Source organism: Heloderma suspectum, chromosome 2 (assembly GCF_057233095.1).
Source record: "Heloderma suspectum isolate Gila_16-S chromosome 2, 16-S_ref, whole genome shotgun sequence".
NCBI lineage: Eukaryota > Metazoa > Chordata > Lepidosauria > Squamata > Helodermatidae > Heloderma > Heloderma suspectum.
In genome coordinates, this window is record NC_139459.1 from 59,235,655 (window position 1) to 59,262,664 (window position 27,010).

Genomic DNA, 27,010 nt, shown 5'->3' on the forward strand with positions numbered 1-27,010 from the left:
AAGATTTCTTTAATCAGGTGACTGTCCTAGGGGAAAGGCTAGCTTGGTTGTGGCTTCTGCCTCTCCATCTTTTCTCTCCTAGTTGCAGCGCATTCCTTGAATTAAAAGTGCAATGCCAACACCACGCTTTATCAGAGTTATCACCGCTGAATGAATGAATCATTCCTAGAAGGCATTATAAGCCCCAACGGGACCATGTTAACTGGAAATCATCTTCATTTGGCAAAGTCATAGAGCTAATCTCACTTTCCCCTGACCATTTGCTGGCACACTTGAAACTGTAGCCATACCCAAATATTACATGGATGTTTATGTATTAAACTTATCTTCTAGAGGTGAAGTTAATTTTTATTTGGAAATAATTTGTTTTCATTTAAAGTAAAATAATTTGTATCTTGACTCTCTCAGGTTTGTTACAGTTCTCTGTGGGGCAGCCTCCAGCAGACAGTGATGAAATCATTCTGCCAGCCATCACAGCACCCCATATTACTGTCAAGGAAGAAATAGGGCATGTCAGGTTGCTTGTTGTTCGAGCACAAGGCCGACTTGGAATGGTTCTAGTACAATACAAAACAGTGTCATTAACAGCATTCAGTCCTCAAGATTATCAGGTAGGTAGTTAGCAGACTAAAAGAGGTGACAGATAACTAATTAACTTTGCATTTATATGTTGGTTGTTGTAATTCTGCACCCAGTGTTTACCCCTTACTCAGTGTTCTTTAAAAAAAATAATTCTGCGCTGCTTTTGATCAGGGCATGATTACAAGGTAATCTTAGCTTTACGCAAACTGGAGTACGGACACATGCAGGTGCCAATTATTAGGTTCCAGTGAGCTTCCAGTCCTGCCACTGTAAGAGAAATAATCTATGGATAATAAACCTAATTAAGCAGGCCTCCTTTTATCTTGACAGGCCCACTTCCTGTCTATATCTGGATCTATACAGATGTGGTTTTTCTGATGTTGAGAAGGACTCTGTCATTTCACACTCAACACGTTATAAATAGATGCTCATAGACAATATTTTAAACATTTATTAACAACAAGGGAGTCTATTCAAGACAACTATAGAAAGAAATTGATACTTTGGTATTTGTTGACAAAGGTTACAACAGGAAAAGAAAACAAGACAAAGCACAGTGCATACATTACCAATACAGTTTTCTTACAGCACAGATTACTCCCTGCCGGGAGCAACCCCCATCCAATATCTTTCCTTTCCTTTTATGCTTTTACACTTTAATATGATATCGGATGTGATTGCTTACTGTATGCCAACTGGCTACTGCACTCTTTTAATCCTGCCTCTTCATATTTATTCATATTGGATGATGTTTTGTTTTTACTTCTAGAGTTCTATAGACATTTCCCAACTTGTCCTTTGTGTGTTTTGACCGGCCCCAGGGCATGACCCTTATTGAGCAAGAATGTTTCTAGTAATGTTCTCTTTTCCCCAGGTCAAGCTTCCTGCCAGTCAAAAGCAAACTTTGGTTCAGACAGCCATTTTAGCTATGCCTCTTTGATATGCCTGATATGGCCATTGTCTTAAAATTGCCTACACCCCCATGAATGATTCATACAAGCACAGTTCACTCACACTTGCTCTGTCATGGATACTATGAAATGTCATACCCATGGAGCAGGTTGATTGACTGTATTGTGCATGCATCCAGAGTAGCCTCCCTCAACCTTTTACCCTCCTGACTTGTTGGAGTAAACTCCCAGCATCCTTCCAGCAGCAGAAGGCTGGCTGGGGGATGCTGGGAGTAACAGTTCAACACATCAGGAAAGACAGTAGGTTGGGAAAGGCTGCACCTGAGCATCCAAGGCCTTTATTCAAGTTTCAGATGCTCTTTTGTGCCTATGCGATATTGTGAGGGAGGACACCTGTCCTCACTTGGAACAGTCAGCAAATCATGCAGGTATAATTCAGTCACCATTGTGGTTCAACAGGAATGGAATGGGGGCTGTCAGAACCCACCAGTACTACGGATTCCAGTAAGCCTCCTGATCATCTTCTCTCAAATGTACCCTGATAGGACCATCATGTCTGCCCTGACAAAGGCAGGACAGACTTGTAAATAATTTCTTGGTCCACAATGTATGGTTTAGTTCTGATTATTTCTCTTGCTTATGCTGATACAATGGCAAGTTTTGAACAAAAGTATAAATAGCCTTTTTACTACAGGGTATTACAGGCACCTTGGAATTTCTGCCAGGAGAAAGATACAAGTACATTATCGTTAACATTACAGATAATTCCATCCCTGAGCTGGAAAAGGCTTTTAAAGTGGAGTTGCAGAATCCAGATGGAGGAGGTAAAGGTTCATAGATCTTCTTTTCTCTACAAGAATGTGGTCTCATTTGAGGCCTTGTAATGTTATTATACCTAACCATTATGGGAAACTTGATCTTCCAAAGCTGGAATTGCATTTTTACTCTGAAAGAGAGCATTAGCTCTCTAATTTTCTATTGAAGATGTTCCTTGGCTGTCTTCATTATTTCTGAACTCAGACATGTTCTAAATAAAGTAGGTATAGTTAAATGTTGTCAGGTAGGATAAGATCATTCAAAAAAATAGCCTTTTGCTACATTTGCTATTGCCTGATTCATACCCTGCATACACATTCTACCCTTTCATATTACTGTTTTGCTTGAGTGTGTGTGTGCCAGCATCCCTGCTAATCACACACACACACACACACACACACACACGCATACACAGTGCTAATAAGTATCTTAATGGTTCATTTTAATTAAATATTTTTAAGAGGTGGAAATTATCAAATTATATAATACGAAGTCAAATTCACTCCAGCTGCCATGTTCATTTTAACATCATTTCAGAAGTGAAGTTGTCCTTGATAAGTCGCTGTGAGGTTCTGCATAGCTCTGTTATTTTGTTCACATAGGAATGAGGAACATTATGAACTTCTTTCCCAGGAATTCTCAGATTGCTGCTCCGTGAGAATTCCTTTCTGCTGGTACCATTTTGTACACACCTACCATTCATCACCTAAAATGATTCAGGAACACAAAACATGACAACCTTACGTGTATGCTTTTTTAAAATGAAGACGCAGAAAAGCAAACTTTTAAATGCAAGCCAATCAATTAAATTGCCCCCCTGCTATGTTCGTTTTATTAGCATTTGCAGCACACATATTAATCTATTAAGTTTGCAGCAATCTTTTTCATTTAGGGGTTCTGTCTTCAAACTTCTTTGCTCTTCCACTTGTAAAACATCGTGTATCTGTCGCTGATACCTAATGATGGCACACTTCAGCAGCCACAGTTGGATAGCATAAAACAACAGCACGTGTCTCCTGTATCCCTGGCTTTTATCAATATGCTGTAAGCTTTCAAAGGCATTTTTGATGTTTGTCAGGAATATCTTTGTGACGCTCCTGCCCTGGGTTCTACCTTCTCCAGCTTCTACCTGATGAAACTGAGAAGAAACCCCCCTCAGGATGTCTGCCTCCACTTTGGTCAGTTGTCCTAACTGACACTTAGAGCTTCAGTCCCTTTATTCTCTGGGTCAAAGAGACACTCAATATGACTAATTGGTTCCCTTTACCCAATACAGGAGAAGTAACAAGGAAATATGTTTTGCTAATGGTAGTGCAATATGACAAACCAACATGTGCGATCTTGTATTAAAAATAAATAAAAATGTATTTAACACAAGAAGAGTTCTATATTATTATTAATCCATCTGTGCTTGGTCCTAACCTACCTACTCTATCCCTTCAAAACCGGATTCCAAAACCCCCGTTCACTAGATCTAGATGTAGCTTCCTCAATCCCTAAGGCCCTATCTGACTGTTAACTGTCAGTTCCTTCCTTTTATAACCTCAGAATCCACCCCCACACATAAGCCCCTCCCACCTTTCACTCCCTAACACTCTATTAACCCTATCTTACGTGGGTCACATTGGACAATGCAGACACATACATTAATATAACAGGCATCTGTTACAATCTTCTTTGTTTGCTTTTGGTCCAGAAGTGTTTTAAAGTGCTTTCTGTCACCTGCATTATATATGTGTATATGTGTATTGTGTGTCTCTGTGTGTCTTCCTGAAGTTGCTGAACTCTTTAACGATGGCAGTGGTAGTGGTGATGGGGATTTGGACTTCTTCCTTCCTGCTGTCCATCGACACGGTAAGCTTCTTATTGTGTTCCCTCCACTGTCTTAATTGCATATTTAATTATCCCAAATGTTTTGTCATAACTGGCATACCTTGCCATTGTGCTTTCCATTAGCTAGTACTGTGTTACCTAGAAATAACAGTCGGTGGTGTAGTGGAGACGAGTCTTGCAGTGATGTAGCACCAGCGCATTTTAATTAGCAGGGATGCGGACATCATCCTCCACCAGCTCATAGATCCCTGTCCCCCTTGAACTTAGCTGCAATTCTCACAGTAGCTGGGCAGACTAATTTCACCAGCAACAAATGCAAAGTATATCGAGGTGCCTTATCTTGAATGGGCAATTAAGACCCATTAGCTCCACCTGCTTCTGGCAGAGATAAAACTGCTAGAACTGGTTTTGTTGGTATGGATCAACCCAGCAGCCTCCATTTATGACTTTCTTTGGGGATGTGGCTATGAGGGCTGTCATGATAAGCACATGCACTTCAGAATTTAGCACTATACCACTGATTACAGTATCTATATGAATTCACAGTGAAATCCTGTAATGTCTACTCGGAATGTATATATGTATGTATATGTTTTATATCTTACCTTCCCACTAAAAATAGGCTAACTAAAATGCCTATTTCCTAAATGCTTTTCCACTAAAAAAAGGCAACAATAAAATGCAAATAAAATGACAGTTTTATAATTAAAACATTAAAACCCGTACAGTAAAAAAACACATCAAATAAAAACACATTAGTAACAAAAGAAACAAGTCTCATTCTTTTCAATAGTGCTTACACCCAGGTAAGTGTATATCAGATAGCAGCTTCTGATTCATCTCACAGGTGATTAGCTTTTAAATAATAATTTTTTCATTTAATTGTTTTCTACCACGCAATAGTCTTATAATTCTATGCATGTTTATTTGGAATTTGTCCCACTGTGTTCAATGGAGTTTCCAAAATATGCGTCAGTTTGCAGATTGGCCTGCATTTGACCTTTTATAAATTATTCTTGAACTAGTTTTGAATAACAGTCACATTTCAAAGTAAAATTGTCTTTTAAATTAATAATAGTCATTTCCTATAGCAGCTGAAAATCTGTTGTTGTTCAGTTGTTAAGTCGTGTCCGACTCTTCGTGACCCCATGGACCATAGCACGCCAGGCCTTCCTGTCCTCCGCTCTCCCCCGGAGTATGCCCAAGTTCATATTCTTTGCATCGGTGATGTTATCTAGCCATCTCATCCTCTGCCGTCCCCTTCTCCTTTTGCCTTCAATCTTTCCCAGCATCAGTGACTTTTCCAGTGACTTTTCTCTTCGCATTAGGTGGCCAAAATATTTGAGCTTCAGCTTCAGTATCTGTCCTTCCAATGAGCACTCAGGGTTGATTTCCTTTAGGATGGACTGATTTGACTTCCTTGCAGTCCAGGGGACTCATAAGAGTCTTCTCCATCACCACAGTTCGAAAGCATCAATTCTTCGGCACTCAGCCTTCCTTCTAGTCCAGCTCTCACAGCCATACGTTACTACTGGGAAAACCATAGCTTTGATTAGACGGACCTTTGTTGGCAAGGTGATGTCTCTGCTTCTTACTATGCTGTCTAGGTTTGCCATAACTTTCCTCCCAAGGAGCAAGCGTCTTTTAATTTCATGGCTACAGTCACCGTCTGCGGTGATCTTGGAGCCCAAGAAAATAAAATCTGTCACTGCTCCCATTTCTTCCCCTTCTATATGCCAGGAAGTAATGGGGCCAGATGCCATGATCTTAGTTTTTTAATGTTGAGTTTCAAACCAGCTTTTGCACTCTCCTCTTTCACCCTCAACAAGAGGCTCTTTAGATCCTCTTCGCTTTCTGCCATTAGGGTGGTATTGTCTGCGTATCTGAGGTTGTTGATAATTCTCCTGGCAATCTTAATTCCAAGCTGTGATTCATCCAACCTGGCATTTTTCATGATCTACTACTGTGTTACAAAAGTTAGCTTTTTTTGTTTTTGTTTTACTTTACTTCCAATTTGAGAACTGCAGACTGGTTTATTTTTAAAGTATTCTACTAAAACTATTTGCACACATTCCACAATGATTTGATCATGTTGTCTTACTGTTTTAACATTCGTGCTTTCCCAGTTATGTCAGGAGGCAACAGTAGAATAAGGGAGCTTGTCCTGTCTTTTCCAACTATCTTTGGTGAAGATTTTCCCATGAAATTCATGTTCAGGACACTATTGCCAGTTCCTCTCAGGAACATATTTCCTTCTAGGCTTTTTGTTTGGTTTCCAGTCTCTCTTATTTTAACCGTAATAACAGTAAGGATCCTTCTAGCTCTGCCAATCAAGAGGCTTTGTGCAGCTATTCAATCTTTCCTTCCTTGAAGGATTTTTTTGTGGATAGAAAAAAAGATAAAAGAAGTGGTGGGAAACCATGAAAGGGTTACAAATTGAAGATGACGTTGTCTAGACTCCCCATAAAATTCTGTGAATAAGACAGGCTGATTGCACAATAAAAGCTTCATCTGGAAACACCCTTAGCCTGAGACCCTGTTCCCTTTCCCTGCTGCTGTCTTCTCTCCAATGATATTTTACCTTGCCTCTTTTGTCTTGATAGTTTGTGTGTGGTACTTTCCCAAACCTTTTCACTCATCATTTGATCATTTAAATTCTCAGACATACAATGGTCTGTCCACTTCTGTGTTCTTTCTTAGAACTGACACTTCCTTTATTGATGGTGCCATTTCAGTGAATGTTTCATACTTTGAATTCTGTTTTATGGTATAAGTCTTTAAAAACATCTCCCTTAAGCCAATAAAATCATAGTGTTGTTAAATAACAGTATGGCCAACAGCAGGGTGAACATACAGTTGGCTAAATGTATAATGTTTTGTCTCTTCTGCACAATAGTAACTGGACTCACAAATGGGAGTTATGAATTCTAGCACATTTTTGCAACTGCATCCTAGCAGACTCCTGTAATACTTAGGACTTAATTTAGTGACAAGTAAAATTGCGAGTTATCTAGCACATGGAAGGAGATGGCCAATGCTGGGTGACGCTGAGGCCATTGTTATGGAACAGTCTTGCCCACCCCATTAGAGAGGTGGGGTGTGAGAGCATGTGTAAGCCCTGAAAGATGGTGAACTGTGTCTCTAAAGAAACCAGAGGAAACCCTGGTCAAGTTCCTTTGCGGTCTTGAAGTACAAACCGATTGTCCTTATTTGGAAATGAGGACAAAATAGTAATGAAATCCAAACATTTCCCTTAGGATAGTTGGTGCTCATCTTCCAAGACATTTTCAAAGTTGTATCTGTTAAAAGCAAATGGTTAGAAGTCCTGGAGCTGAAATAGATTGACCTAGATATAAAATTATTCCTTCCTCCATAGTATATCCTGTTTCACTAGTTAATTGGAAGGGAACCACTTAATTGCCTTGAGGAGCCCATTATACTTGAGTTCTTCTATTTCCAGAATTTTTTTTTCATAATTTCCCAAGAAACTGGAAGACGTTCTTTAGGAACATGCATATAAAATGTGTCATTTTTGTACACTCGGCTTATATTATATGCATGTAGACAGGTACTTATAAGTCTAAAAGCACAAACTTGTCAATGTTTATTGACATATGTAAGCCCAACTGAGTTCTATGGGACCCACTGTCAAGAAAGGGTTGGACAAAACCCAGCAGAATGTGACTTTCCCACTCTCCCAGCCCCTTTTGAAGTCTCTCCCAAGGATCAGGGGACCCTGCTGAATGGGGTGGACTGTGCCATGCTGGGGGAGGGGGTTGAGGGGGAAGGGGGGATCCCTGAAAACCAGCTGGAGGAATCCACCATGAGTGGGAGCTCCAGTGACAGAAGGTGCCTCCATCCAAATTTGGGGAATCCCCCTTCTCCCCCAACCTCCCATGCCATAGCCTACCCCATTCAACAGGGCTCCCCAACCCTTGGGAGAGACTTTTCAGGGGGCTGGATGGGAAAGAGGAGGGGGTGGGAAAGTCACCTTCCACTCCTCCTCCCCTTCCATGGGCTTTTCTGTGGATCCAGCTCTAAGCGTGCATAGGATTCCAGGCTAAACCTGTTCATATAAACCACATTGTTTATAATAAAATTGGAAAATATAACACCTGCCCTAATTAAATCAAATACTAAAGTTGGTACTGTAGGGAAGAAAGATGTGAACAAATTATGTTATTGCCATTCATAATTACATTAGTACAGAATTCCTACTGGGCATTCCACATAATGAAAATATAGATGCTTTTACGAGTTGTCTATTTCAAATTTTCATTTGTGCTGCTTCACATACACAGTAAGTCATTTTTTTTTCTTGGTACCAACAGCCAGCCTGGGAATAGCATCTCACATCATAGTAACTATTGAAGCCTCTGATGATGCTCATGGTGTCTTTGAGTTCAGTGCTGGATCCTTTGCTATCAATGGAACGGAACCTGAGGATGGAGCTGGAACAGTCACACTTGAGGTCAACAAGTTTGAGTTTACAGATATGGCATCGTATCTGACCATACATCTTCTAGAGTTTACATAATACAGTTGTGACAGCGATGCTGTATGTCTGCATAGTTTTGCAAAAATAGGATGTCCTTTTTGAGAAAATGGATGTTATCGTGATCACTCTCTGTAGTAGGCAGGGCCCCCTGTTCCTGGGGGCAGATAGGGACAAGAGTGGTAGGGGAAGATTGGAGCAAAATTGCATTCACTTACTGTTACTGCACTCTGATGTGTCTGATATGCTTGTTTACTATGTTTACAAGCTACATGGGCCTCCAGACAATCATCTCATTTCTAATTGATCTGTGCTCACATTTGCGTGGCCTGGGATTTTGATTGTGTGGAGAAAAGGATTATATAAGAACTTAAGAAGAGCCATGCTGGATCAGACCAAGGGTCCATCTAGTCCAGCATTCTGTTCACACAGTGGCCAACCAGCTGTCGACCGGGAACCCACAAGCAGGACACAAGTGCAAGAGCACCCTCCTGCCCATGTTCCCCAGCAACTGGTTTACATAAGCTTACTGCCTCTGGTATTGGAGGTAGCATGTAGCCATCAGAACTTGTAGCCACTGATAGCCTTCTCTAGGTATTTATCTAACCCCCTTTTTAAGCCATCCAAATTAGTGGCCATAACTACAGATTGAGGTAGCAAAATATAAATTGGGATGTCCATCTGGATGCTGTACATGGGATGGCTGCAGTTTCTAAGCATGACAGTATAATATGGGGGCCTGTAACATATGTGAACAACTTAGATACAGAAGGTAGAGGAAGAGTTCCAGGCTGTATAAGCAGTGTAAACTGCAGTCTGTTGTAGCAGATTAAGCTTTTGGGGTGAAAGTAAGCACAGATGAAAGAGAGGCAGGACCTGTAAGAGCAAAACAAGAGCTCAGTTTTGAATATATTTTTACCCTTATAGCTTATTTAATGCAGGAACTAACTAGTTACCAAAAAGAGTCACAGAGGCCCCTTCCAACCCTACTATTCTATGATTCTATGGTGACTCCCTTTGCATGATGTAAATATTTATGCCATTGCATAGGATTGAGAGGTCAGAATAAGGGGAAGGAGAGGCAGTGTGCTAGATCCTCTAGCTTATTTGACCGATTATGTCAATGCAAGAGGTGAAGATGAGCATATCCAAGAGCAGTTAGCACTTTGTCTTTGTGCCTGTGGTGGTTGTTCTTTGCTCATTCTGAACAAGATCTTGGTCCATATGCAGAATGTGAGATTTTTCACACCACTGCTCAGCTGGCATTGGGGAAGTTACTACTCGTTTTAAAATTGGCAAGTTTAACTTCAGGCAAATGGACAAAATTGCCCATCTAGCTAAAATGCAGAGCAGGAGCTGTCTCCTAGTCTTCACTGGGTACTCATAAGCCTATGGGTTTGGAGGCTTACGAGTAGCCAGGGCACATCCCATAGGACAACAGACGACCCTAACTCAGAAAGAAAAGCAGCAGCCTCCACCTAAAGAAAAAAGATGCCCTTGTGTGAGCAGGGCAGTTGTGTTTGATAATCCTGAGTGCCTGACAATCCTGTTCCAAATTCCCTGTGCTGGCCTAATAAACCAACATGTTCTGGTTCATGGTACTATTCCTCAGTGCTGTTTATAAGGTGGCACGGGGACATTTTGGTCAGACAGCTCCATGGTTGAGGTTCTTTGTCCTTCATGATGCAACAATAATAACTTACTGTTTTGCTCTTCAGGTTGTCAGAAAGCACGGCACCTTGTCACAGGTGACTTTGCATTGGTTCGTAGTGCCTGATGATACTGAGGATCTGGTTGCAACCTCTGGCAACATAACTTTTAATATAGAGCAAAGAAAAGCAAACTTAATGGTGCAGATCTTGCCTGATGAAACTCCAGAACTAGACAAGATGTTTTCAGTTTGGCTCATCAATGTTTCCTGTGGACGTCTTGGAGTTCACACAAATGCTACACTGACAGTTCTTGCAAATGATGACCCCTATGGGGTTTTAATTTTCTCTGAGAAAAACAGGCCAATCAAAGTTGAGGAAGAAACTAAGAACATCACCCTTACGATAGTACGGTTAAAAGGTCTCTTGGGAGTAGTCATGGTTACATTTAGAACCATGGGTGATGAGGATGAGTCACCCTATCTTCCATCAAATGTTGCCAGGGCAACGTGGCAACAAGACTATCTTCCCATTTCAGGATTTGTAATCTTTACAGCCAATGAAAGTGAGGCTACTATAGACCTTCCGATTCTGGATGACAGTGAACCAGAGAAATCAGAATCTGTGTTTGTGGAGCTGCTTGGTGTTACTTTGATAGAAGGAGTCCAGTATCAACCAAGTAAGACTAACTCTATATTTTCAGACTTGCGAGATTTGCTGCAATAACATGGAAAAGAATGCTGACATCTAACTCACTAAACCAAATTATATATTCTTTTTTCAAACTATACCTCCTTGTACAGAATTATACTAAGTGATGGTACACATGACTGCTTTGTTTGTGGGGGCTGCTTTTTTCTTCTGCCCATGGCAAACGCAATTGCAGAATCTGCTTCTGATTAATGTCAGAGGATCAATTTATGTGTAGCGCTTTCTAAGAACAGAAGACAGTTTATAAGTCTAGTGTAGCACTATATGGTTATGGTTCAGCACCACTTCAAAACAAGGGAGGCTGGCTGGTGCCTCCAAGAAGGGTGTGTAAATTACTTTAAAGCAGGGGTTGGAGACATTCATGGAGGATAGAGCTATTCATGGACTACTGTCCATGATACTTAAATTGAACCTCCATATTCAGAGGCAGTGTGCCAGAAAGCATCAGATGCTAGGGACAAACAACATGGCAAGACCATCACTTTCATGTCCTGTTTGTGAGCTCCCAGAAGCATATGACAGGTCCAGGTCTCTTCCCCCTTCTGAAAGAATTCCATGTACATTGCCCTCCAAATTCATTTCTAACCCAGACACTCCTAAAATTCATTCTCCTACATCAATTGCCCCCACTGTTCCTCTGAAAAAGAAAGAAAATCCTCCTCTGTTCTCACCATCAGCTCTGTCTTCCTCAGTCACCTTTAACTCACACAGTGTGATCCCAATTTTGATTGTTGCAACAACATGAGAGAAGGACATGATTAATTGCTTTCCCACCCATTGGGAAAAAATAGGTGGACTCTTGTAGGTGGGTCATTACTGCACCTAGTATAAACAATTAAGGGCACAATCCTGTACATGTTTAGACAGAAAAAAGAAGGGGCATGCTGGGAATTGTAGGACATTTTTCTGTCTAAACATGCATAAGATTGTACCCTAAATGGGTTTATTCATGTCACATGTCAAAGACTCAGATCTGTTTTGTTTAGAAAACGAAAGGGGTGATCGTTTGACCTGGCTGATAACATTTCTATAGATATTAGGATGCATAAATAAGCAGAACAAATGCTCTTAGAATACACTGATTGTTTTTAAGCAATTAAGGGAGCAATGCTATGTCCCCTAAACAGCGTCTAGGGGCACATAGTATTAGTTGATTTCCTGGCTCTGAGCTTGTAGACAGGGCTCCAAACTCGGAGACAGGAAACCATGCTCCCTGCCCCTTCCCCTGTCCCGTCATAGCCGGCACAGAGAGAACCGTGCCAGCTACCTCTCTGTGCTCACAAAATAGAGCATGGAGATGGGGAAAAGGAGGCATTCCCAGGGGCAGGAGGAGACAAGGCGGCAGCCATACGATAAATCCTATCGCCACCCCAGCCTTGTTTCCTCCCCCTCCCTAAAGCCTCTGCTAGACGGACAAAATTGCCCATCTAGCTAAAATGCAGATCAGGAGGTGCAAAGTGTCTCCTGGTCTGCACTGGATACTCGTAAGCCTACAGGTTTGGAGGCTTATGAGTAGCCAGGGCACATGCACATCGGCCTAAGGGCACAGTAGACAGAAAAAAGTCCTACAACTTTTTTGTAGAGGGTTGGACTCAATGGCCTTATAGGCCCCTTCCAACCCTACTATTCTATGATTGATTCTATGATTGCTGTATCTTAAATCCCTTTTTCCCACTCTTCCACCACACACATCTGAAATACCACAGCTGGTCTTACACTAAATGTAGCATTGGTAGCCTAAGATCAGTTGATGAAAGACCTACAGCAACACAACTGCTTTAAAATTCATGAAACATGAATTATTTACATACTTTAGGGTTCACAATAGGGAAGAGAAGGGCTCTTTTGTCTTTAACAGCTGTGTGGCAGGCAGAAATTCAAGAGGTTAAGTGTTTTCTTATATGGAGATGCAATTATGGAGAAAGCTTTACCAGTTGACTGGCTGTCTGCTTGTTATTTGTGTGTGGCCCCAGACTGATATTTTCTGTGGGTCAATAGCTCCTATATAGAAAAAGGTTTTATCAAAGCAAAGAGGTCCAAATGGAGGTAAGAGGCGACCTGTCTTCCTCATTATGGTGAGATGTACTGTATTTAAATTTTAGTTAATAGATAGTTATAGTTAATAGTTATAGTTAAATATTACTTATTCAATGTTTGTATACACACACACACACAAATTAGCATATGCACATTTTATGCAAATTTTTGTCATCTTCTGAGGGTGGGACAGAGAGCAGATCCGTATACATTGTGCTGGGGGCAGAAAATCCTGTTGACATCTCTGGATCCACAATAGAAAATAGTCAATGCCCTTAATGTATGGCAAAAAGTCACATTCCCCCTGCCCAACATAGGGATTAATCTTTGTCTGAAAATGTAATGGATGGCAAAGGTTTTGTCTAGCTTTGTCAAACGCTGGATTAGATTACCTTGCATTCTGGAACTCTGCATAACTTTATTATCTCATGACCTTTTGTGTGATTTGCTTTCCATATAGATTTCAATATATAATCTAGGGATATGCGTCTGTCAATGTGCCTGGAAGTATGGATGTTAATTATTCAGCTTCATTTGGAAAACTCTATACTGTTTTGCACTTCAGGGTTCCCCAGGTTGTTGTCTGATTGCAGAGTGGTTTCATATATGAAGCTCTGTGGGCAACCTGAACTGCCATGTGTATTTCATCATAAGAATGACAGTAATAAGACTGCAATTGAGAGTTAAATCTGTTTCTGTGAAGCTCTGAAGAAATACTGTAAGAAGCCCTGATGCAGGGCTGGTGTCAAGGGTAAGCATGGTTGGGTGCCTGCTGTGGGCCCACATCCCTGACAAGAGCAGCCTGGATTTGCTCCTCTTCTTCACCATTTCAACTTGCTTGTCCACTGCCCCTTGCTCTGGCTGAGACAGCGGGGTGGTGAGAAGGAAGAGCAGGAGATGCCCCTGCTCACTGGTCAAGCAAGCAGGTGGGAGCCGTGATGAGGACAAGGATGAAGAACAAGAGCAGCGGATGACAATGGCCGTGAGAAAAGAAGGAGGGTGCCCGTTGAGGGTGTCTCACTGGGGGGGCCTCACTGAGGGAGGGAGCCCATTGAAGGTGTCTTGCCCAAGCGTTCCCAAAAACCTGGATATGGCAACTGCCCTGGTGGAAAAGCCCACCTACAATATTGGGTGTGTGTGTGAAGTGGTGGATTGTCCATCGCTTCCAAGCCCCAGCAGGTGTACTTTAGCCAGGGCAAAGATGTTTGTGCGTGTGGAGTGGTGACCAAGTTTTCTGACACACTGTTCTGTCTTTTTCATCTTCCAATTTGGGTGGGTAGGGGGGATTAGATATGCCAACTCCAAGCTGGCGAAGAGGGGAGGCTCAGTCTTGGGCCTCCTTGGCTAACACAGGGCCTTTGGATCCTTCCCTGCCTCCCAGAATGTGTGATTTCAGAACACAGTCCTGCTACCAACTGCCAGCGGGGACACTGCTGTTGCCAGATTTGTAGGGCAGAAGGTGGCCCCGCTGCTGTTGGAGCAATCCTCTGCCAACCCGGGGACCTCCACCCCATCCTAACTCCTCTCGAACTACCATCCAGGGGCATTAGGATTGCTCTGCCCATCAAGCATCTTGTTTCTAAAACCAAATGTTCCTGTGAAGCCCACAAGCAGGACATGTTTGCAACAGCCTTCCCCAGTTTCTTCTCCCCAGCATCTGGCATTTAGAGGTGCACTGCCTCTGAACATGGAGGTTCCATTTAGCTGTCATGGCTAATACAACTCAAGCTTTGGCTCTGCTTTAACTTATGCTTATTCGAAGCTTTGATGGGAGCTGATAAATAGAATTGAGATCCGGCTTCTTCTTTCACTATAACCTTTCATAGTGTACAGTTATTTAACAAGACAATTCAGAAATTGAATGTATTCTTTTGCATGTGGTCAACACGTATTGTTTTTACAACTGCATATAAAAATTGCAATAAATTTAATTTAGCTGAATTTTGTTGGCAGCTGCGTTATATTTGCTGCCCTTAGGTAAAATACTGCCCAAACCTTCTTAATACTATACAGCACGGATATTGAACGTCTTGCAGCCCAAGGGCTAAATTTCATTTTGGAGAAAGTCTTGGGGTGGAGGTGAGGGTACATTCTAGTGGTGGTGGGGAGGAGCAAAGGCAAAAGATGCAGTGTTAAAACCAAAAAGACCAGCATATTTTAGCATAAAGGACTTCCTGCCAGCACTTATGCCTTAGGAGATGCATTTCAGCCTTTTAGAATGGAGAAAAAACTGCACAAAAGCTAGGAAACTCCCGAGCAATCCGTGGTTTGGGGAAAGGGGGTGGAGCCAGGGGAAGGGGGCATGGCCATCTGGGCAACCACAGAGGGCTGGATTGAGAATTTGGGCAGGCTGGATTTGGCCCTGGGTTTGAACTGCTACACCCCTGCCATACACGTTAATCTAGTTATAAAGCAGGGATGTCCACCTGGTTACTAAGTTCTTTTGTATTTCAGTTGCAGATTCTCCTCGCCTTGGGCCTAAAGGTGATACAATTGCTCACATTATTATCACTGCCAGTGATGATGCTTTTGGAACGCTACAGCTCTCGGCCTCAGCTGTGCGAGTGGCTGAACATTTTGTCGGACCAATCATCAATGTCACAAGAACTGGGGGGATTTTTGGAGATGTTTCAGTGAAATTCAAAGCGGTGCCAATAACTGCAACTGCTGGTAAGGGAGGGGGGATTAAATTATCACAAGATTACAAAAATGGCAAAACTATAGATTTAGTTCCAAGAACTGACAAGAATAGTGATGCAAAGTTTTATATGGGTAAGCCACAGTACAGCATAAAACCCTTACCTATGCTGAGGTCTGTATATATATACTGTGTGTGTGTGTGTGTGTGTGTGTGTGTATATATATATATATATATATATATATAGTTATTATGTGATCACACTAGCCCTATTTTTGCTCTCATTACTCATGAAATGCAAATTGCGGGAGAGGGAGGGCATGGCTGTACTCACTGTTCCCATCCCCACCATCACATCCTTGCCAGCCTGTCCATTATAATGACTATTTCTTAGATTTCTTTGGGTGCAATCCTATGCATATTTAGACAGAAAAAAGTCCTACAGCTCCCAGCATTCCCCAGTCAGCTGGCTGGGGAATGCTGGGAGCTGTAGGACTTTTTTCTGTCTAAATATGCATAGGTTTGCAACCTTAGATGCCTTTCTCAAAAAACACTCAAGGTGACTTACAACAAAATTTAAACATACAAAATTTAAAACAGGTATACACTTTTATCCACTAAAATACTGCCACCCCATGGAACAACTACAACATCAGTATCAACCATAAATAATTCAATGGATGCATTAAAGAGCCCATCATATGCCTGGGAAGAAAGGGCAATCTTAATCTGGTACCAAAAAGATGCCAGGCAAGCCTCACTTGAGGGGAGCATTCCACAATCAGGGAGCCACCACTGAAAAGCCCCTCTCTCCAAACCTTCCTTGGAGGAGGCACTCGGATGGGTCATGTGTTGGAGCAGAAGGTCTGAAGTGGGGAGCCTGCTCTAAGCATGTAAAGCAGGGTGCCCTGGTTCAGACCTTCTGCCCCAATGTGTGGATGAGGCCAGTGAGGATGTGACCATCCAACTGGGGCTAGGGAGTGCGGCCCCACTCTCCCCATCACGCAACTGGAATCACATGAATAATAAAACACCCAAGTAGGGCTACTGTGTAAGTATCAAATGGTATGTTGGGTGCAAAATCCAGCCCCTTCCAAATGACCGCACTCTCTGTCTTTTTCTTTTAAAGCACGTTTTTAGTCCATAAGGCTGCACGGATAGGCTTGAACACCTGTTGGCAATGCTTAGTGTAATTTCAGAAGCAAAAGTTATCTGAGGCAGTTTTCCAGAGATGAGGGCTTTTTGATCATCCCCATAACTAACTGGAGCTCATGCTGAGCCTAAAGCTCTGAAGATAATTTTTGGCTTGAATTTGATGTCCATTGTTTTTTCTCCCAAACAGCCTGTGCTGTCCTGTAGTGTTGCTCCTTGGGCTTTTATTGGGGGTGAGGAGGGTGGGAGAGAAATTGTTGCAATGGCTACTGAACCAAAATGCATGCTGCATTTACAGAATTCAGAATAGTATGGTTTTTCATGGTGCAGATTATTGGCTTGGTTTGTTTGTTTCAGTGTACTTGGGTTGTATTATTTGACCAAAAATCACTTTTCAGGTATTTTGTAATTTATTTTTCTGATGTTAAAACAGAGCAGCTTTCTTGGGATCATGAAGCGTGCCATTATGAATTTAGACAGTTTGAAAAATGAATTTAGGGCAACCAGTACTGATCCTCCATTTAACAGGGCTGGGCAACTTGTGGCCTTCCAGATGTTTTGGCCTACAGCTCCCACTATCCCCGTGCTGGCTAGGGCTGATGGGAGTTATAGGCCGAAACATCTGGAGGGTCACAAGATGCCCACTCCTTTGCTTATTCCCAACACCTGTTTGTGGCAGTCTATGTGGCCTAACTTTCAAGAAGCTCTTATCCACCATTTGCGGAGCTCTGGGCTGCAGCAATATGAAATGTGGCCTGCTTAAGAGACATAACTACAGAATACCTTTTATAGGGCATAATAGGCACTACTGTTTCAAGTATATTCCTCACTAGCCTCTCCAAATGTTCCCACAAACCCATTCTCATCAAACCCAAATTTCCATTCAAATTTCTTGGGAATGCAAAATCACCAAGTTTTCGAATAATGGGTCAAGGGAGTACAACAAGTAGGCAAATTGTTTCAAGTATTACTTAAGAATCTTTGTCATGTTTGTCTGCACAGGCGAAGATTACAGTGTAGCCTCATCGGATGTTGTCTTACTCGAAGGGGAGACCAGTAAAGCTATGCCAATTTATATAATTAATGATATCAACCCTGAGGTTGAAGAGTCCTTCCTCGTTCAGCTGTTCAATCAGACAACAGGGGGAGCATTGCTTGGAAGCCTTACTCAAGCAGTTGTAACCATTGAGGCCTCCGATGATCCATTTGGTTGTTTTGGTAAGATGCAGCTTTAAAATCTTGTCCTTTCATCCTTGGATCGACAACGGTCACCATAGTCACTTGCTGATATAGCGAGCAGTTTAATCACAAGGCGCTGTTTTCTTTCAGAATATTTTATTTTATTAACAGTGACCATTATGTGTCAGTTTCTGGCAAAACGTTCAGAGACTGCTTTGTCAATCTGCAGCTACAAAGCCTTACCTGAATACCCCTGGCATACTTTCATAGATTAGTGGCTTTCATATGGCTCTCAAAAGACTTTGGAATTCAGATATTAAGGGCCAGACTATATGTTTGTACCTAGTTTGCGTTTGTGTGGATATTATTTTTTTAAAGTAAATAGCCAGTGTAGCCCTCACCCACCCCCATGCTGGATTAGGACTGTGGCTTGGGGGAATAGGCTTTCACCCTTTGTCCCCACCACAGTCCCACTCCTTGCAAGCCTGCTATTCACAATGGATGGAAGGAAACCTAGTTTGTCCCTAAGGCTTAAACTGATGCATTGTGCACTCAGCGAAGTTAGCTAGTCCCATTGTGACATCAGAGTAGACTAGTCAGTGTCATAAAGGAGTGGAAGCTGGTGGCTCCGATGTCAGTGGGGCAGTGAATCTGCTCCAGGTTTCAGTCAGAACCAGCCAGAACTCTAAAGGAGCTCTCTAAGGTGCTTCTGACTGCAACCTAGAGCAGATTCACCACCCCACTGGCATGGGAGCCACCAGCCTGCAGTGGCATAAAGAGGACACAGGAAAAGGAAGCAATGGGAGAGGGGAACAGCAGGACCACCAGTGGCAGTCAGTGTCTCCCATCCTAATCACAATCACAGGATTGTTGTGAGGATGAAATGTGGGTGGGGAAAAAGCATGTATAGGCACCTTGAACTCCTTGGAGAAAAGATTGGATATAAATGTAATAAATACATAAATAAGGTGATATTAAAAGGCATAGCCCATTGTCCATATTTGCCAGTGTGGCATAGTGGTAAGAGTGTTGGACAGGGACTTGGGAGATCCGGGTTCTAGTCCCCACTCATCCATGTAGCTCACTGGGTGACTTTGGGCCAGTCACTGACCCTCAGCCTAACCTACCTCACAGGGTTGCTGTTGTGAGGATAAAATGTAGAGGAGAAAGATAATGTACGCCACCTTGCAAGAGGAAAAACAGGCAGTATCAAAAGATAGCAATAAATAATAAAATAAATAAACTCAGAGTGGAACAGAGGTCAGCTACAGTTGGAGCAGGGACTGAGTCAGCATCCTAGACTAGCAGGGGAACTGTCCAGCAGAATCCTGGGTCAGGTTAATTTTTATTTATTTATTTATTGCATTTATATCGCGCCTTTTTTCCTCTTGCAAGGAACCCAAGGTGGCTTACATTATCCTCCTCTCCGTTTTATCCTCACAACAACCCTGTGAGGTAGGTTGGGCTGAGGGTCTGTGACTGGCCCAAAGTCACCCAGTGAGCTTCCATGGCCAAGTGGGGACTAGAACCTGGATCTCCCAGTTCCCAGTCTGTCACTCTCACCACTACACTACACTGGCTCTCTGGTTAATAAGGCTATGTGACTTACTTCCTCACTGAGGTTTGCACCAGCAACTAATATGCAGAGAGTTTGAGTTTTATAGCAGGCCTGGTAGCACCTCCTCTACCTGGATCTCAGCAGGTCCTGATCCAGAGCACACCCTACTGCTTGTCTCCTCTTCAACAGGGCTGAGAAAGGGGAGGCTGAGGCTACCAAGTGGGCACTGCATCTCCAGTGCTTCAGTGTGGGCCCATTGTCCCTTCTGTTCCTGAGTTTCTGGGGAGGACAGTAGAGGGTATAGCTTCTCTTTTATGGAAATGTATTCAGTATCATCCTGCGGTATGGCTTGTTAAAATCTACTGCTTATTAGCATTCTGTATCACAAATATCTTGTTGATGTTGTTGTTGTTGTTGTTATTAACAACCCTACCCTGCAATAAGTTTTACACCAATGAAGGAATAAAACTCTCCCTTCTACTAGTCTTCCAGATCACTGACGTCACTGTTGAAGAGCCAGAGATCAGCATGGTGAGGATAGATCTGCCAATTATTCGCAATGCCGGAATACTTGGCAATGTGACTGTTCAATGGATTGCCACTGTGAATGGGCAGCTGGCTACCAGTGACTTGCGGGTCTTCTCAGGCGACATTCTGTTTTGGCCTGGGGAAGCCATGAAGAATTTGACATTGGAGATCGTGGCTGATGACATTCCAGAAATTGAAGAGGTGAGTTCAACAGCCAGAGAGAATGTGAAAAGAGACATGTATTATTTCTGTCTTAGTAAATGTTGTTTCATACAGATTTTAATGGATCGTAAGTGGGACTTGTGAAAATATTACGCTGGGAAATAATAAAAGTAACTTGAAGATTACATTGGACTAGATCCAGACATGCCCCTCTGCAACTGGAAGGGCTCCTTCCATTTCTGAGGGGAACCAGGATCCAGTGGAGGCTTCCTGTGGAGGAAGGGGGCAGGGCAGTGTTTTTTGCTGATTTCCCCCTGCAGCCCCCAGGACCACCTCCCACACTGCTCTGGAGGTTCCACCATACAACCAGAGCAGCTTTTCAGAGAGCTGCCATGGGAAGAAGGAATCGGACGAATAGCACTGCTCCCATCTCCTTCCTCCAGCACCAGCTGAACTCTACTGAATACAAATCTGGATCCAACCCCTTGGGTTTTAAGCTGTTGGTACTGTGAATTTCAGGAGTAATTCATCTTTGGTATGGGAATTTTGTGGGCATGTTTGGTAGGGGAGCTGTATGAAAAATTCACTAACTGCAGGATGCAAAGCATGTAGCTACTGGGACGTTACCATACTGCAGTGTGTGCCGTGTCAAATGAGGATGATGCTTGTGGTGCTTGTTGTTAAGGAAATGCCAAATTCAATCACTGAATTATGCTGTCCCTGACATTCTGGCTAATTATTTACATCTGTCTGAATATCTATTGATGTGTTGGTGCATTTTTTGTGTATGAGGGCATGTATATCATAGATACATAGGAACTGCCTTATACGAGGTCAGACTATTTATTTATTTATTTATTTATTTATTTTTAACATATCCCTTGGCTGCCTTTCAGGACGGGAGCTCTCCCAAGGCAGTATAAAACTCACCTAATAAAAATTGATGTGGCAATAAAAACAGCAAAAAATAGCTACGGCAGCAAACATTATAAAAAGCAACAAATATCAGCATAAGACAAAACCTACAGCACACAATTGCAACTACAGCCCAGTCTGATAAAACATAATCAGGCGAAGGCCAGAGTAAAGTAGTATGTTTTCAGGGCCTTCCTAAAAGCCTGCAATGATGGAGCCTGGTGGACCCTTGATGGCAACTTATTCCAGAGGTATAGGGACACTGTGGAAAAGGCCCTCTCTTCTGTAGTCCCCCACCTACCTGCCCTCACAGGTGGGTAAATGAGAAAGGTCTCTCATGCTGATCTTGAAGTCCTGGCAGGCTGATATGGGTGAAAGTGGTCCTTCAAGTAATTTGGTCCCGAACTGTTTTAAGGATTTTAAGGTCAAAACCAGCACTTTAAATTGGGCTTGGAAACACACTGGCAACCAGTGCAGCTGGTGCAGTATAGGCATTATATGACCTGATCACCTTGCTCCCACCACCACCCAGGCGGCCACGTTCTGTGCCAGCTGAAGTTTCTTGACTGGCTTCAAAGGCAGCCCACGAAGAGTGCATTACAATACTACAGCCTGGATGTCACTAGTGCATGGATAACTGAGGCAAGTCCATCCTCTCCAGATAGGATGGAGCTGGTGTACCAGTCTAAGCTGGTAAAACACACTCCTGGACACCACAGCCACCTGGGCTTCTCCAGTGGTGCAGAGTCCAGGAGGACTCCCAGAATGTGCACTTGGTCTTTTAGGGGGGAGTGGTTTTTTTAAACTGGAGATCCCAGGGGTTGAACCTAGCATTTTCTGCATGCAAAGCATGTGCTCTACCCCTGAGCTATGCCCCCTCTGTATCCATCTCAAATTTCCTGTGTTGACTTGCCAAAAGATGTAGCAATTGCAAAAGCAAAATCTGGTATGGAAGCTATTCGGAAAACTACTTGTAAGAGGCAATCCATATATCTACTGGTCAATTACCAAATAGCAGTAATCATCTAACAACTCTGATGACGGCTTCTCACTTCTAATACTGGTAGGAATACAGGAAACTCAACATGGGATTTCTTAATCTGGATTCACTGAGCTATAAGGGGATGGTAGACAAGCAATCCAGTAACAACTAGGATTTCAAGTACGTTACTCATTGTAGACATTAAAAGCTGATGTCTGTGTTGCTCATGGTGGACATTAAAAGCTGATGTCTGTGTTGCTCATTGTGGACATTAAAAGCTGATGTCTGTGTTGCTCATTGTGGACATTAAAAGCTGAATTGAGTCCCTTGCTTTCATTTATACCACATCTGTGATGAGCAACACAATGATCTAAAATAAGCATCTTTTTGCAATGGATGTTTTCCAGTGGCTGTTTACAGTCTGGCTCACAGTGGTCATTTCTTTTCACAATCAAATGGTATTGCAGACAATCTAACATATTTTCTAGGTTATCAGAGTGGAATTAACTCAGGCCTCCAGTGGAGGTACTATTGGACCAGATGGAGTGGCAAATGTTATAATCCTTGCCAATGATAAGCCATATGGCATAGTTTCATTTCACCAAGCCTTGTACCGAGTTCAAGAGCCACTGCAGAGAAGTGCCGTCGCAAACGTAACAGTGAAGAGAAGGTCTGTTTTCTGCTACGATATTGTTATGTTTCCCTGTAAGAAACTGTTTATAACTAATTAGTTGGACAGTTTTTATAATTGTGCAGCTTCATAGCACCGGAACACCTGGAAAAATGTAGATTTAAGACTCAGGCATAATGCTCTTACCTATGTTCAATTTGAAATGGAAGATGGGATTGAAGCAGAGATTATTGGTGAGATTAATTTTCTAACCAAACCATTCCATGAGCAGCTCCAGCAGATAGAATGAAACCAAGTCAGACTGGGAGAACAAAAAAAGATACTGTACACTGCAGAAAAGGATGTGACAGACTTAGAAAAAAAATCAAGGAAGAAAACAAAAAAGTTGCTTTTCTTGGTAGATTTTGGAGTTGCTTGGGCATGTGATATATTTTCCTTGTAAGGGAAATGGGAAAGGTGCAGTCTATCCTGTGTATGTTTATTCAGAAGTATGTCCCACTGAATTCAGTGGGACTTCCTTCCAAGTCAGTGTGCATAGGACTGTAGCCTTAGTTGAAATATACATGTGCAGGTCTGTTCCCGTTGTGTTAGGCACCCAGCTGCATAAAGCTGAATTTCAACTTTTGTCTTTTGTATCTTCTCCCATTGGGAAGAGAGGGAACTGAAGGTCACTAGCTTCTCTTAAGCAGTAATATGGCATGCTGTTTTATGAATGGTTACATTAGTTTCTGTCTTTGTTTATTCAGGATTTTTAATCCATTCCTCACCGCAAAGGCTCAGGATAGGTAACATTTATAAAAACACAGAACTGAAACATGTCAGTATCGATGCAAAATGATGACATTTATGCAGACCACCATACCATAGGTTTCTCTATGGTATGCAGTTTAAATAAACAAGGTGCACACATATTGTAAGGGAGCTGCACTGTGATTCCCTTCTGATCATGAATACTAGCAAACTTTGGCTGAATTCTGAGGTTGCGGAGGGACAAGAGAAATCCAAGGTAGGCGGGGAAAGCATGGCAGAGGAGAAGAAGAGTGGCTTGGGAGACTGGAGATGAGAAACGAAAAGACTAGAGAAGTTCTTGAATACGGGAGGTCACAGAGGGGAGACTTCCAGCCTGAGAAAGCATCAGGAACAAGTTTGCCTGTCACAGCACCTGATTACTCCCCAGGAGGGTTCAGTACAGAAAAGGGGTCGAACATTGGGGGTGAACGTGATAAGCTCTATGGGTTGTATTCAATGTCAATCTAACTTCAGTCCCATTCATTTCAATAGGTCCATGTTAAGTAGGACTAATATTGGGTATAATCCTATGGGTATTCTTTCTCCTTCCTCATCTTCACCCTTTCCCCCTAAATTTGAAAGAAGGCCCACTTTCTTCCCCCACCTGCTCCTTCTTGCCTTTCTGGTTTGTACCAAAATGTTCTGAGTTGATATTACAATAAAATTAAGCTGTCTAAAATGTATGGGAATGTTGAATAATTTCAGAAGTTGTAATATGTTTTTTCAAAACATTCTTTCCCAAATGAGAAATATGACAATGGAACCAACTACCTAGGGAGGTGGTGGGCTCTTCCACACTGGAGGCATTCAAGACGAAGCTCGACAGTCACCTCTCAGGGATGCTTTGACTTGGATTCCTGCATTGAGCAGGGGGTTGGACTCTATGGTCTTATAGGCCCCTTTCAACCCTACTATTCTATGATTCTGTGAAATATAAATACTGTAATTATATCAGAGAAACTGTCCTGATTAACATAACCCTCTTGCTTATCACAATTTGTAGTGGTGGAACATTTGGTCAGCTGCAGATTTTCTACAGCACTTCTGAAATGGATGTTATAACCCTCGTGGCAGAGCAAAGCCCGGATGTGTTGTCCTACTATGAAGCACCTGTGCAAGGAATTCTAGACCAAACTCAGATGACTCGCGTCAATGTTTCCTCAGCAAATGATTCACTGTACACTTGTGCAACTCTGTGCCTGAAAGAGTCGACATGCTCAGCCTTTTCCTCTTCCAGTGCCTCTGGAATTCCATCATGTTTTTGGGTGACATCTTGGGGTGGCCAAGCAAGCAGCAACTCAGGATTCTGGACCTACAAGAAAAACCTTACCACTGTAGCCTCACTTTTGAGTACACGGGCAATTGCTAGTAGTGACTATGAGTCTGTTACAAGGCAGTCGGTGATAATGGAAGAAGGAGCAGAGTCTGCAAATCTTACAGTTACCATACTTCCTGATGACTTTCCAGAACTGGATGAGAAATTTGTCATATCTCTGTTAAAAGTTGTGCTGATGAACATCTCTGCCAGCATTGCAAATCAGCCAGTGGTAGGACAACCAAACACCTCCACAGTTATCATTCTGATGAATGGGGATGCCTTTGGGGTGTTTGTGATCTACAGCATCAGTCCCAATACAACTGAGAATGGTCTTTATGTGGAAGTTCAAGAATGGCCTCAGAACACTGTGCAGTTAATGATACATAGAACCGAAGGTAGTCTGGGTCAGGTGACCGTGGAGTGGAGCATAGTTGGTGGCACAGCTACCCCAAATCTGGATTTCATAGATGATGGGGAGATCCTGATTTTTGCAGAAGGTAAGGAATTTGGGAGGGTACCAAATAGCAACACAATACTCTGTATACTCATGTGGCAACCTTCAGGATGATAGTAGCTCAAGCCTACCTGAAGTACTGGGGTGGCAGGTGGGGACACACATGATATGCCTATTTAGCTGAAGTTCATCATCCTTAAATCATATCTTAGTTTAGATTTAATGAGTGTGCAAGAAGTGCAGATTCTTCAGATAAAGATGTTCTCTGCCACCTGAGGGGGTACAATTCTCAAGCTGAATTCACATTAGTATTTTTCCCAACAGGAGGTAACTTTTCAATTGTCTCATGGTGGTATCCATGGGTGGAATGGATCTTGTGAACTGGTGCCGAGCCATGCAAAATATGGTTTGGCTTATAATTTTGAGATGTATCTGAGCTGTTTCTGGTATCAAGGTTGATAATTTTCTGTGAGGTGATGCAAAATAGTGTTAACTTTGCACCCATCCCAGCTATCTTGAGCAGGATCACTGGGATGATGGGGGCAGGGAGAGGCTTTAATCTTGCCCCCATCCCATCAAGCCTGCTCAGGATCACTGGGCCAGTGGGGCAGGCTTTAATCTCACCCCCATCCTAGTGATCCTACTCAGGATTCCCAGGGGGAGAGCAAGGCTAAAGCCTTTCCCTCCTCCCAGCGATCTGGATGAAGAAGGGTGTGTGTGTGGGGAGAGTGTGTGCATACGTGTTCGTATGTGTGTGCACCTGTGTACAGCCCCCAACCTGTCACCCAGCACTGCATGTGCTCACCCTGCCTTGCTTGTTCACCCATGTAGTAGCTGCAGTTCCTGAGACAGCTTATGATGTATTTAAAATACAATAAAACAAACAGGATGTTAGAGTCCCTCACTGGGTGGGGCTTCCTCACCCAGACTACTCTGACAAGAAGAGTACAGAAATTCGTTCTAAGATTTATGACTTGACCTTGGGGGAGCTGGGGGTGGTGACGGCTGACAGGAAGCTCTGGCGTGGGCTGGTCCATGAAGTCATGAAGAGTTGGAAGCGACTGAACAAATAAACAACAGCAAACCAGCATAAGTACAACTTAAATCAAATTTTAAAACATTAAATCAGCATTTCTCCAATCTTATTCTTACTATATTTAAAATAACTTTCTGGGGAAAACTCAATCTGATATCTGTTATTTACAGGAATAAAACATCCATTTAGCTCATTCAAAGATTTTCTCATTCAAAGAATTCCTTAAAGCCTCACAATAATTTCAATCTGAATAAAATGGACAGTATAATAAGAGATGCGTAGCAGACTCAACCTCTCAAATTCCACAAGGACACAAATATGCAGCAAAAGGAATACCCTGAAATATTCCTTCCAGAGGGTAAAGCACACACATACATTATGGAAGATTTAATACTTTTAAAGTATTTTGCCACTTTAATGCCATAAACATGATTCAAACCCACAAATAACTGGGAACAGGTTTTATTTCTGATGTCTAGCATATTTTGGAGGTCTCAGGGCCAAACTAAACGTTCTGTCTAGCATGCATGATACAGCCACAGGGGTGGGGGTGGAATTTCACTAAAAAAAATGGGGGGGGAGGTTTAACATCCCCCTCCCAGAGGGCTGCAGTCCTGATCTGAATTGGGGCTGC

At 42.5% G+C, this 27,010-nt stretch overlaps 1 protein-coding gene across 1 annotated transcript in view; it reads left to right on the forward strand.

The window, feature by feature from the left end:
* Positions 1–27,010, forward strand: part of ADGRV1 (adhesion G protein-coupled receptor V1) — a 391,637-nt gene that overhangs the window by 76,412 nt on the left and 288,215 nt on the right. The window contains exons 24-33 of the mRNA XM_084833645.1: positions 409–611; positions 2,188–2,317; positions 4,086–4,163; positions 8,474–8,613; positions 10,356–10,965; positions 15,489–15,704; positions 17,827–18,042; positions 20,046–20,290; positions 22,637–22,818; positions 24,572–25,383. Of these exons, the coding sequence (XP_084689771.1) occupies positions 409–611; positions 2,188–2,317; positions 4,086–4,163; positions 8,474–8,613; positions 10,356–10,965; positions 15,489–15,704; positions 17,827–18,042; positions 20,046–20,290; positions 22,637–22,818; positions 24,572–25,383 (2,832 nt within the window). The remainder of the gene's footprint in view (positions 1–408; positions 612–2,187; positions 2,318–4,085; positions 4,164–8,473; positions 8,614–10,355; positions 10,966–15,488; positions 15,705–17,826; positions 18,043–20,045; positions 20,291–22,636; positions 22,819–24,571; positions 25,384–27,010) is intronic.